Raw genomic sequence first — 13,656 nt, 5'->3', positions numbered from 1 at the left:
TATTTTTTAACGTTTTGACTTTCTTCTCAACTCAACTGTATTTATAAAGCACTTTAAAACAACCACCACTGTATACAAAGTGCTTTACATGGAGCTAAAAGAATTCACACAACAACAAAGAATATGCTCCTGGAAAATGACACTGGAGACGATGCGTGTATGTTTTTTTTGGGGGGGGTGGGGGGGTTACTGCAAAATTTGATACAGTTGATCACAGTATTCTGTTCGCTTGTTGACAGCACCTGGTGGACATTGGCGGTAGCGCCTTTGGGTGCTTTAGGTCCTATTTGGCTGAGAGAGCTTTATGTGTTTGCTTTGGTTGCTCTGAGTCAGGAACTTCCCCACTGTGGTGTTCCGCAGGGTTCAGTTCTGGGATCTCTGCTGTTCTCACTGTCCTGTAAAATTACTTATTTTCTTTTACAGTATCCATCCGTCACGACGGTCGCCGGTGTTCTGGAGCCTATCCCAGCTGTCATTAGGTGGTAGGCGGGATAATACCTTGAATTGGTAGGCAGCCAATCGCAGGGCACACATATGTATAAAAAAAAAAAAAAACAACCATTGACACTCCCAATCACACTGAACAACAATTCAAAGTGATCAATTAACCCACCGTGCATGCTTTGGGAATATCAGAGAAAACCGAAGTATCCGGAGAAAACCCACCCAGGCACGGGGAGAACACGCACACTCCACGTTGGCGTGTTTTCTTCTGTAGTAACTTCTTTGTCCGGCAGAGGGAAGCAATTAACGACTTCAGTATTACATTGCATCTCTTCGGTGAGCTCTTCACTTTCTGATATAAAATTCCATAAAAGAGTGTCACATTTTTGGAAACAATATTTAAACTAAAATAAATTAATTTATCTTATGATTATTTTCAAAGGCAAAACTAAGAGTCGATGTGACACGTCGATCATTTGAGTGGGCGGGACTAAAGGGTTTGGCTCTCTCCTCTCTTCACCTTTGCAGTCGCATCGCTGCCTTCCGTCCACACCTCTTCAATTCTCCACGTCAAGACTTCCTTAACCTCGGGATTTAAAGGACTTAAACTGTGCTGTGGAAGTGGCTACGCGTCTGTAAGGAAGAGGTAAGAAAAATAGAAGAACATGTATGCCATAATGCTTGTGTTTTTCTTCGCTCTTTCTAAATGTTTACACTCGTTGTGACTCCCAGTTTGGCTTCACATTACGTGTTGCGAGAGTGAGTTTTTGCGCATGCGCGGCTGTGACTGACACGCGCGTGTGGTTCGGTGTATGATTACAAATACGATTACTTTTATTACTTTAATGTTACGAAGGAAACACTCTGTGTCACTTTTTTTTTTCCGGCCATGAAAACGAATCCTTTGGATGGTCTTCTGTGTGGTCAAAAGTATTGGGAACTCCTTAAAATTCCTACAAATACCTTCAAAATCTTCAATTTTTCTTGGTGTTGCCGTTTTGTTATTGACGTGTCAAACGTAAACGCAAAGTTCTCTTGCTTCTTTGTTTAGATTGATATGAAGGCTCTTGGAGCTCAATGATCAGGTGTGATGCAGGTGTTGCGTTACCTGATGAGGTGACACCGGATGTCATTCCATTACACTCTGGACTATGCTAGTCATTAGCCGCGATGCTTTTTTTAAAAAAATAGATTATAACACTGGATGATGTCGTGCTCTGTAATTTTCATTTCCCCTTTTACCATCACCAAAGAGCAAAAGCGTAGTCAACATGAAGTCATCATTCAAATGTATGACAACACGTATTACTTAGTAGGAATATGCTGATTATCACGAATGAGGATAATAATGAGTCATGTGATGTATTGCATTGAATTTCATTGGCTGAGTAGCTGAGGTCAAACTAATGTGATTACATGTCACGAGTCACAAGTTTAGGAGTGTCTCGTATAAATTAACATACAAGTTCTGTACAAAAATGTTTCCCACAAGCAGTAACAAGGCTTTGTTTCATTTGGTGCAGGAGACTGAGTCACGGTGAAGAAAAAAGTAGGTTTTGTAATCTTCAAAACAAAGTCACATTCAAATAGCAATTGCAAAAGATTTATTTTTAATTAAATAAATTTAAATGAAGGCCAATCTTTATATTTGCAAAGAAGCAACCCGCTAGTGTAAATAACCAAAACAGAATGCAGATTTTGTTCTTTTATATAACCTTGTGAGTGCCTCTTTGTCTAGAAATGTTGCAAAACAAAGTGGAGATTAATATTTGGATTATACAAAAACAACAACTTTGTTGAGCAGATGCCATCGACCAGATCAGCTGTGTCCCGAGTTTGGGATTAGCCCCTAACGATCCCCCCTCAAAAGACCTCCAATGTATTTTTTACATGTCATTTATTGTGCCAATTATAACCCCTCAGTGCGAAATGTTATTTCAAAAAGGCATTACAGTTTACAGAAATTGTATAATAAAAACTTTTAGAAAGGTTGAAGTGCAATACTATACAGTATAAACAAAAACAATCAGTTTCGTAAGCTTCTCCTTTTTGTGGAAAGTTTTGCGAATTTAACATAAAACTCAGTTTGACCCACTTGTGTTGCCTTTCATGGCAGCCATGCCCTACATATTGCATACAAGGCCCTGTAGTATGGATAATATATCCACAAAGGTTGCCTAAACAGACTAGATTGACAGGGAGTCATTTGAAAAATGATATATGATGAAAGAAAAGTGACAAACATCCACATTTTAATACTAGAGTAGACTTGACCAAGTTACACCATTCCAACTCAAATTACACAACTCGGCCATAGCTAAGCGCTAATAAAAACACCTTGAAGGTAAATGGATGAACAAATAAAAAAATAGTCAAACCAGTTCTTTTTTAAACAATATAAAAGCAAACATTTGATGAACTGATGAATCAACATTCAACTCAAACGCTCTTCCACATGACTTGTTTGGATCGCTAAAATCCGTCGACCTGCGTCTTCGCCCTCTCATGGCCATTTTGTTTTTTTAACCTGCGCGTATGACATCATGCAGACAAGCCAGCGACGAGATCGGTGAGGCAGACAGAAGCCTATTGTACACCCACCCTCATCGAAACATGAAAGTCGGAGTGATGTCATCGCATACCAGCATTGTGTTCATACAATACCTCAATTTAGCTTCAGCTATGCGAGTGTGAAGGTAGCGAGCCCGAAGCTAAAACAAGCTCATTTGTTACCGTCCTTGAAAGATGGTCGGAAGAATATGTGTGGTTTGATTGGAATCAGCACCCCCCAAAAAAAATCTTCCCTTGCATATTTTCTGCCATCCTTTAATGACTGTAAAACTAATCAAATCATATTTTTTGTGTTATTTTTCTGAAATGCTATAAGTGGCTACAAGATGCCATCAAAGCGCTGACCAATCGAAAAGTAGTGCTTTGGTGCCATCTTATCTATCAAAACTTCGAAACATTTTTATGGGGGCAGCATTTTTCTGTTTTTGGTCTTAATCTCCTGTCAATAGCGTACAACCCATCTCAATTAGTTTTTTGGTGGTAAACGCTAATCGGAATCTATGGTCATGTGTCGTCTGAACGTTGTTCATAGCTTTCCTGTGCTTTTCATCAAAAAGTAACCTATTTTTGTCCTTTTCTTTTTTTACTTCACTGGAAAGAAAAAATATGACAAACTAAAAACAACATCTAGTTTCACGTTAGGAGAGGCGCCGTGTGACTTGCTCTTTCAAATTCTCATCTTGCACTTGTCAAGATATTTCACATTTGCTTCATTCTTTCACGATGAGCTCAGTCGATAACATCTGCCACATATCCAGTATTTGAACTATTGTCAAGGTGAAAAAAAATAGCAATAAAGAAAGCTAAACATTTCTAAACACTGACGGAGCTAGTTTGTGCTGTAAAGCCACATCTCTGGTGCGGAAAGCGCGTACCAACACTTTTCAGCGCCTGAACAGCACTGAGGCTAATGCTAGCACAACACAAGCGTCGTCCAGGCCCACCGTCTTTAATTAAGGAGCACAAAGTAGGGGAGAAGGTTACACTGGGAATGGTATAGTGCTCATGCTTGAAATTTCTTTTTTTAACCATATAAAGTTTGGGGTTTCAACATAAAATAATGTAGACGTCAATATGATAGCATGTCGCATTTCTTCCCTGCTGTGTTGTTGACTTGCAGCGGCGACTTCGCGTGTAGCTTGAAATGTTTGATCAGACGCTATCCCTTTGGTTGCCCTGCGTGTGTCGCCATGGCAACTGCCGGGAAACTCTTCAGTGCTTTCTCTGAGCAGAGATAAAGGAAAACTCATAATATGTCAGGAGAAGTAATGCTGCAGCAAGAACATCGTGGGTGTGTTCGGTTCTGCCTGGAGCTATTTGGGCATGGCACACCTGTGCAAGCCTGTACAAGTGACGACGGCAGCTTAAATTTGATCAGAAAAACTTCCTTCGGGACAGTTTTTTAAATTTAATTGTATTTATTTTTTAAATACACATTTAGCAGTTGAATTAATTGTGACAGAGCTTTTAACTCAGTTTACTCAATCAAGCCGATCACGTCTTCCAAGTAACGTTCATCGCGCTCGCCGCTGACCAAGTTGTCCACGATGTTTATTTGAACACTCATTTGACATGAACGAGAACGCCACTTCACATGACCACACGGGACTATTCCCACGATGGATGGCATGAAGGCGGCCCCCCTCACCCCCCACCCCTCGCCTCCTCTCTCTTGCAGTGACAACTTAGCATGGTGACCCTAATGGTCCAGGACAATGCTCTTATTGTCTTCGCGGTCTGGAATGTTGAGGACTTCCTTGAAGGAATGCGGGGATGAGAAAGCGCTGACGTTGCCTTTTTTTTTCGAGGGGGGTTGGGAGGGGGTGGACGCTCTGCCTGCTGCACATGTGGAAGTCGTCATCTTTCATTGTGGACTTTCTCTCACCCCCCTTTTTTTTTAATCTCCTCCCCTTGCGTCCACGTGCTTCTCGGAGTATCTTACTCACGTCCAGTCATTTCCCAGCATGCTTCGCCTCCCACACTCATCACACAAACCATTCCAAACGCTCTCTCTCTCTCTCTCTCTCTCTCTCTCTCTCTCTCTCTCTCTCTCTCTCTCTCTCTCTCTCTCTGTTTTTATGAAGCCGGCGTGGCATGAGGACGTCTTGTTCGGTCGAGCCCCGCGTTTCTGCTTGAAGATGCTTCGACGAAGGTAAGACCACAAGAGCATTCCCTTTCATGGAATTCCAACCCGATAGCAAAACTTGGAACGCCTACGATGGGAATTCAAAAATGGGCCGCTGTGATTGGACAGAAGGGACGTTTAGGAAGGGCTGAGATTTGTTGTCGTGACAGCTTTACAGTTGTTGAATCCTTCTTGAGTGCGGTGCCCACACAATGGAACAATGCAAGCAGGGTTACAAGCGTTCTAATCTGAGCTTTGTTGAAAAATGTGGATGGGTAGCGCTAAAAAAGAATTTAAAAAAATTATTTAAATGATGAGTTTCGTCTACAAATGAGCAAGAGGACAATGCCAAAAACAAAACAATAATTGTACTGTGATTTTTTTTTTCCCCTCCCCAAGAAAAAGTCATCATTTTATGGTGTGAAAGTTCTCCTACAAGGCAAAAAAAAGACTTATTGCAAGAATGAAGTCATATTTTCTTTTTAGAATGAAGTTGTAAATTAATGAAATAAGTTGAGATTTTAGTGTTTTGTTGAAAGATTATTTAAGTAGAGTAGGGCTAAAACTAACGCTTCTTTTAAGAATTGAATTTTGTTCTTTTGTTTTGATGTCGCAAAAAGGAATCAACTTGCTATCATGGAGAGCAACAAAAATCTGACAGTATTTTACTGTTTTATTTTTTATTTAAAAAAAAAACACAATTTTCTATAAATTCCTTTAAAAAATGGAATCTTATGAGATAAAATGATACGGCAATATTATAAGAATAGTTGTATTTTTTTCTTACATTAAAGTTGGAATGTTTAGATGCACACAAAAAAAAGCTTGTAATTTTACAAGAATGAATTAAAGGCAGCTGCACGAAACTACATTTTTTTCCCGAACACTTAATATTTTTGAAAATTTTTGACTTATTCAAAATGAAGATTTCAGGCACCGAAATAACCCCATTTAATGGCATTGTTGCATCATTTATCCATTTGTTTATTTTTAACAATGATGTCACAACTATACATGACACTCACAGTGGCACAAGGCTCGTATCCTGTGTTTGGAATCGTGACTAGAATTGCCCGAGCAGGTTAAACAGGGTTGTCAAAGCAAACCGCTGTCTTCCCTTTCCAGTCGCCTACTCCAAACGAGCATGTTTTTCCTACGGCCAAACGGATGACAACTTTCTCCAATGAGCCGCAGAGTTCCAGTCCTTTTTGTCGGCCGAGCGGGCATTGCTACGCAGTAAGCAGCCAGCAAAACGATTTGTTTTCCCGTCCGGTTGGCACACAGCCACGATCCGCGCTGGAAGCCTCTCAGAACGTCTGAGCTACTCCGAAGAGCAATTTGACAGCTCGGCCCCAAGTGGCCTCCTCCACCCAGTCATGTGACTTCTCGTGTTATTGTTCCTGCATGCCTAGCATAGCTGGAGCGTGGCGGCGCAGGAGGAGAACGGCGCACGGGGTTGTCCTTCAAAGAAAAAGCGCCGCTGACAGTTTTTTTTTCTTTTTTTTAATGCCTCAAGCAGGTCCTCTGCGGTGAGTCTGTCTCCGGTGGTTACGGTAGGCGGGGCCTCCCTCCTCTGACATGGTGAAAGAGGCATAGAGAGACCGGTCCTCGTCATGGCCTCCATGGTCGCCAACGGAAACCAAGATGGGCCGTCCGTGGTGCTCCAAGGGGCGGATCCAGAGACATGCATGATTGTGTTCAAGAACCACTGGGCTCAGGTAAATGTCTCTAAAGAAGTTAAAAGAAAAAAAAAAGACAATGACAACAAGAAAAAACGAAATACGCCTGATTGCAGACCATGTTCGAGTTGAAACTTTGTCAAGTGTAAGAAGACCGTTGTTAATCGTAACACCCAACGCAAAAGGCATGTATGACAGCTTTTATTGGAGGATTTTATTGATTTTTGTAAAATTTCCACAATTGTTACTTTTAAGCAAGATTATTTTTTTTCCTTGCCTGAAAGAATTTTGACCAATTTGTTGCAAGGGGAAAATAAAGTGACATCAACACCTAATTATCGAGCATTTTGAATAATCCACAGCAAATTTATATCAAAATGTGAGATTTATTTATTTTTAACACGGTGTTGTTTTTTTTTTTCCTTATATTTTATATACATTTTTAGGAGACGTGCGGGGGTTTCTAAGAAATTTCACAGAATTATATTTTTTATTATTATTTTTACCAAGTACAATTCTTGATTATTTTTGGGTTTATCCAAAAAAAAAAAGATTTTTTTCCCCTTCTCAAGCAATTTTTACTTAATTAATTCATTTTCTTTATTACATGCCTATTGTCACCATTTTTTGTCAAAATGTGACTGTTTCCAATTTTGAGTGCATTTTCATCCTCACACTTCATCACGTCTGATATTCAAAGAACATTTAAGGGGCCAAAAAAACAAATTTGGTTCGCACTCTTCAACGTTTTGACAACAAACGTGAAAAGAACAATGACATACTCTCCTCAAATAACTCCCCCCTTGTCTCAAAATGAGAATAACCATTGGGTCAAGTCTCACCGTCCCGCCATTGAGGCGAGGCCCGCTGAAAAGTATTTGTCGCGGCAGCGACGGCGCAAAGCGCTCTAGCCGTGTCCCGGCAACACTGAAGGGCAGCGTGGTTCCTCTGCCAGTGGAATCTTGGCAGTCTGTCTCAGCTTGTCCGCCCACCCCAGTGGAACTCGCTCGCAGCGCCGCCACACCCGCGTGAACCCATTTGTACGCTGCTTTGGATTTCAACAAGACATTTTGCGCAGCTCCGTAAGCCTCCCAAAAGTCCTCATGCATCATCTCCCAAGATATTTTCTGCGTGCAACGTTTTCCAAGGATCTCTCCTTGGAAATGTACTCGGGGAAACGCCCGAGATTCGAACAGTTTCAGTTTTGGCACCAACAAGGACATTTTCATTCCAGATGTGCAGGCCTGTAGAAGCTGAACTATCGTAAATGTTGACGCCGACGCTACAAAAAAACACTTTGTTTAGCATCTCTCTTTGTTTTACCATCGAGCGGTTATTGAACGGAAATATATATCAAGTCAAGTGTCAAGTATCAAGTACAACTTTATTGTCAAATGTGCTGTAACATACAGCACAGATGAAATTTCCTCCCTCTTAAACAGACAGACAACAAGAGGAGCCGCTGCGGGTGCCCGCGCCGCCATCAAAAGCACACTTCACCTAAAATGACAAAATAAGACAACACATGAGACACAGACAATCGTGCAATCTTAACCACTTTCCTGCATACACTTTGTTGTCTGAAGCAGTTTCGGTTTCGGGTACTGTATATAATATTCAATACGGAGCAGTGATTTGAGGGAAATGATTGCATTTCTATTTGTATGTCAAATAGAGAGAGTTTAATGGAAAATACAAATTTTCAATAAACTGGCTTCATAAAAAAAAAAAAATCACACGTTATACAGTGCTGTTGTTTAATGGTAAAATGCAATTTCCTGTATTTTATATTTAATATAGAGCAGCGTATTGATGGGAAAATGTGGCTTGGAGATGAACTTGTCTGATAAGATGCATTTTGTAGCTTGTCATCGTATATTTGATGTCAAATTTGCCATTGTTTACGTTTTACCCAGTGGGGTCAAGGCGTGACTCTTTCTGTATCGTTAGCTGGGATGCACTTTCCAAAATTTTAATTTTCTTCCCCTAAATTTCTGCACACCACGGAGGAAAGACAAGAGAAATGTTGGTTGGAAGAATTTCCCGGGGGCTTTCATCTTGTTAAAATTCTGGCCATGCCAAGAAAAGTGACGCTGGCACTCTGCACAACCGGTAACCATGGCAGCCTGGTCATCCTGGAAGGGGGGTTCGCCCATTTGCGGCCCCTCCTCAAGGTTTCTTTTTTTTTTCCTTGCCCTCCTGGAGGTTTAAGGTCAAGCGATGTCGTGAATACTTACTCAACTGTGGGCCTGTGACGCCCTTTGAGACCGTTTGTACTTAAGGGCCACAGAAATAAAGAGGACTTGACTTGACTTGACTAGTCTTTGGTTGCGCAGCGCTTGAGTGCTGTTTGTTCCGCGAGGCGACGCTCCCAGCGGCCTCCCGTTTCCATCGAACCGCTCGTGTTGTGCGTCATTTGTTTGTTGCCACAGCAAAGGTAGATGACGGAGGGGGCTGGCTCGATTGTCGCCGGGGGTGGTGTCGATGTCGTACACGCTCAAGGAAAAAGGAAAGAGTGCATGCACAAAGGACAGTGTCTCTCCCTTTATTTGGGCGTCTAATTGTATCGTGTTTGATTATTAACTTGTCGGCGTTCGGGGCAATCTCTTCCGTTTGATGTTGACATGAAAGGTGATCGTTGTGTTAAAAAGATGATTAACTGGAAGGAGCAATGTCAATGTCGGTTTTGCATTTAGGAGTGAGAACGTAAAACTGTATGGATGCTCATTTAGAGTTGGGGCTTTTGAAAAATAATCGATTTGTTCCCCCCCCCCCTTCAATATTGCGATTTAATAGGCGATTGTTTTTTAAATAAATGTTTTACCCTTATAGGCTAGGCTAATGCTAACACAAAGGCGGCTAATGAACCAAGAATTAATATGAAAGAACTTGATCTACTCCCAAGCCTTCACTAGGTGCACTCCAGTTGGATTTAACTTTTAGTTTACGTGCATTCCATTTCCAAGTCATCATTTTAGAATTGTTTGTTGCCAAACATTTATTCAGGGACAAATTGGGGAGTGTGTCATAGATTTAAGAGTGTTTGCGTAACTTTTAGGGAGTGTTTCAGTAAATTTGAGTGTTTAATCCACTTAAGACTTTGAGTACATCCAGCACTATTTAGGTTACGTTGCCCATGAACGCTTGGGCCTACTACGCAACTGTATTTTAATGTTGCTATTGTGATGATACTTAAAAATCTCAAGGATTTTTTTTTTTTTTTTTGAGGTGGGTCTTTGTCTACAAATTTTGAGAACTATGCCTTACTCTACTTCAAAATAAGCCTCCAGATTGCAACATGCTGTGTTCTGATAAATATTCAAATGTACCCAGCATCAACTCTAAATTCCCGTTTCTTCTGTGCAGGTGGTGAAAATCCTGGAAAAACATGACCCGTTACGCAGCGGGACTTTGGCCTCGGCGCCCTCGCTGGGCGCGCTGGGCCCGGGCGGCGGGCCGCGCTTCGGCCCCGTGCCGGGCGACGAGGCTAGCGCGGTGCAGAACTACGTGGAGCACATGCTCTTCTTGCTAATGGAGGAGGATTGCGGCAAGGCGGGCGCCATGGGGCCCATCCTGGAATTTGTGGTGCTGGAGAACGTGATGGAGCGCCTGTTCGTGTGGAGCCTGCGCCGCGAGTTCACCGACGCCATGAAGCTGGAGCAGCTGAAGATGTACGAGATGCTGGTTTGCCAGTCTCGCCAGCCCCTGCTGCACCACAAACCGGTGCTGCGGCCGCTCATGATGCTCCTGTCGGCGTGTTCGGGCTCGGGGGGCGCGCCCGACGTGGAGGCCCAGCTGGTGCTGCTCCTGCACCAGCTCTGCTGCGTCCTGGCCAAGGACCCGTCCGTGCTGGAGCTGTTCTTCCACACCAGCGAGGACCAGGGCGCCGCCAACTTCCTCATCTTCTCGCTGCTCATCCCCTTCATCCACCGCGAGGGCACCGTGGGGCAGCAGGCGCGAGACGCGCTGCTACTCATCATGTCCTTGTCGGCAGAGAACCGGCGCGTGGCTCAGCACGTAGCGGAGAACACCTTCTTCTGTCCGGTCAGTGCAACAATTTGTCACATTTGTCAAATTCGAATCAGATTTGAAATTCATCATCGTGAATGCCACGTGAACGGAACTGTCACTTGTGTACTTCTAAAAGGAAAAGTTGATGAAGTGATTTATCTTTGGTCTGCATTTGTTGAAATCACAAGTCCACTTCTATCTCCACTGTGTACGACCAGCCATTCAATTCTAACCTTGGGAAAATGCTCATAAACGAAATCATATTCCTTCATTGATGTCGTACGGGCCTCTGATAAGAAAAAGGCTCCTCGGCCCTGCCGCACTGCGATGTCTTTTTCGCGTGTCTGGTGTTTATTTAATTATGCTAATCTCGCATCCACAATGCCATTGTAGCCTCAGGCTCAGACATGGCACGGTAGAAAAAAAAAAAAAAGCAGCTTTTGAAACCAGTCCAGTCCTAACAATGGACACCCCTGAATGACACGGCTTGGCTGACTGCTTATACAAGGATAATCTGACTGAGGATAAACTGCCGCTAATGCTGTTCTTTCTGTTCTCCTAATGCCCTGAATCAATTAACCCGAGAGAGCAAAGGCATCCAATGTTGCTAACGGCACACTTCAGCATTAGCAATTAGCAAGTGATCTCGTTTTGCTTTCGTGGCATGATTTTTTTTTTTTTTTTTTTTTGTTATTGCTAACCGCTAACGGCAACGATTAGTTGATAATAGTCACATGTCAATGATTTTGTCGATTAATCAATGAATCGGTGAAATCAAACACGTTTATAGTTCCATCGCTATCCTCATAAACAGGACATTATTTCAAATGCACAGTGCAGGAAATGCACTTTTTTTTTTTAAAATTAAGATTCCGTTACTGGTTTGGTCCGTAACGTGACCGAAAATAGGCAAAAATGTGGACTGCTGTTTTCCAAAGTAAAAGCCGGTGTTTGCACGTTATATTTCGATTCAACACAAGGCTCATAAGTCTGCTTCCATGGAGGAAAGTGGACAATATTTACGGCTGAGAGGCTTGGAATTTAATCATCGTGTGACCTTTGGACTTCAGGTTCTTGCCACGGGCCTCAGCGGTCTGTATTCATCTCTGCCTACCAAGTTGGAAGCTCCCAGTGACGAGTGGCACTGCCTGCAGAGGGACGACTGGCTCCGTGTACCCTCCTTGGTCCAGTTTCTCAATTCCCTGGAATTCTGCAATGCTGTCATCCAGGTTAAAAAAACAAACAAAACAGAAATTAAACGCGATAAACTTTCAAGCCTTATTGCCAACTCCTCTCTCCACTTCTCAGATAGCCCACCCCGATATCAGAGACCAGTTGTTGGGCTACATCTACAATGGCTTCCTCGTGCCTGTACTCGCACCCGCGCTGCATAAGGTTCAATACGCATAGCACCTTTTTTTATTTTTGCATTTTCCAAAGTATATTGTTCTAATAAGTAATGATAAGACACCATGTTTTGGTCAACTAATAGCAACATAGTGAATCATTCACGTTCACATTCTTTTTTTGTTGCTAACTTTCACCAGCACCTTTTTATCAAATCATCAGTTTTCTAAAATTACCTAATCATTTTAAATGTGTTAAATTTGTCGAACTGCTAAGAGCAGGGTACTTAATTAGCAATTGGCATTTTGTTCCCACCCTCTCTTTCGCAACATTGGTAAAACGATCGTTCAATGCCATGTTTTTTGTTGCTAGCTGCTAACGGCGCATTGTAGCATTAGCAGCATTTTGCAAAAATAGTTTAACCGCCTTAAAATGTCAAATGATTGTTTTGTTGTCAAGACTGTTTGGAACGTGAGCAATTAGCCTTTCACAGACATCATTTTGCCAAGTTGCTTAAATGACAGTTTCATGTGATATTTTTTTGGTGCTAACTGTGCAGCTTAGCACGAGCAGTTAGTGTTTTGATAAAACATTTATCAATACATTGTTATATTGGACAAAATAAAAATGTCATTGGAGGGTTTTGTCACTCACCGCCAACAGCCCACCATCATGCCAATCGTCATGTCACAGTATTAAATTGGCAGTTTCCAATCAGAATTTTTCATTTTTCATTTTTCGGGTGACACCATGTAGCTGACTGTCGAGGAAGTGATGACCACCACGGCGTACCTGGACCTGTTCCTGAGAAGCATCAGTGAGCCGGCCCTGCTGCAGACCTTCCTGTCCTTCATCCTGCTGCACCGCCACGAGAACGTCCACATTTTGGACACGCTCGTCAGCCGTATCAACACACCCTTCCAGGTATGTCGCCGAGATCATAGATTCAATTGCCATTTGAACCGTTCACATTGTATAACCGTAGAGTGTTGCCATGGCAACACCGGATCGCTGATCCATCTATGTCAATGAATTGTGTTGACCAACATGACACACCTACACATCAAACATGTTTTTTTTTCCAGATTTGTACTAGAACTAAGACGTTTTGAGCAAACACTCACCAGACTAAACATGAGGTACACCTGAAATGTTTTCCTTTTTTTCCTCCAGCTGGGCATCGTGTCACTGGCACTTTTCCGCACTCTCATCGGTTTGCACTGTGAAGATGTCATGTTGCAACTCATCCTCAGGTGACAAAAAATAAAATAAAAAATTAAAATATGAATTGAACTCCGAGAGGTTTGTTCACCACGCGCCATGTACATCCCCAGGTACCTGATCCCGTGCAATCACATGATGCTGAGTCAGCGGCGCGTGGTGAGGGAGCGTGACTTCTACTCGGCGTCGGCGGCCAAGATCCTGGCCTTGACACCGTCCTGCTGCTCCCCCGACAGCAGCCCGCCGCCGCCCCGACAC

General features: G+C 42.6%; 1 protein-coding gene across 1 annotated transcript in view; it reads left to right on the top strand.

Moving 5' to 3' along the window:
• The first annotated feature begins 946 nt into the window (after positions 1-946).
• fhip1aa (FHF complex subunit HOOK interacting protein 1Aa) overlaps positions 947-13,656 on the top strand; it is a 25,614-nt gene continuing 12,904 nt past the window's right edge. Inside the window, exons 1-9 of the mRNA XM_019861729.1 lie at positions 947-1,090; positions 5,100-5,167; positions 6,660-6,858; positions 10,186-10,863; positions 11,901-12,059; positions 12,139-12,225; positions 12,934-13,101; positions 13,351-13,430; positions 13,512-13,653. Coding sequence (XP_019717288.1) covers positions 6,754-6,858; positions 10,186-10,863; positions 11,901-12,059; positions 12,139-12,225; positions 12,934-13,101; positions 13,351-13,430; positions 13,512-13,653 — 1,419 coding nt within the window. The 5' untranslated portion in view covers positions 947-1,090; positions 5,100-5,167; positions 6,660-6,753. The remainder of the gene's footprint in view (positions 1,091-5,099; positions 5,168-6,659; positions 6,859-10,185; positions 10,864-11,900; positions 12,060-12,138; positions 12,226-12,933; positions 13,102-13,350; positions 13,431-13,511; positions 13,654-13,656) is intronic.

Source organism: Hippocampus comes, unplaced genomic scaffold (genome assembly GCF_001891065.2).
Source record: "Hippocampus comes isolate QL1 unplaced genomic scaffold, H_comes_QL1_v1.1 scaffold7, whole genome shotgun sequence".
In the NCBI taxonomy this organism is placed as follows: Eukaryota; Metazoa; Chordata; class Actinopteri; order Syngnathiformes; family Syngnathidae; genus Hippocampus; species Hippocampus comes.
The sequence above is the reverse complement of the archived record's forward strand: the minus strand, read 5'-3'. Positions and strand labels throughout refer to the sequence as shown.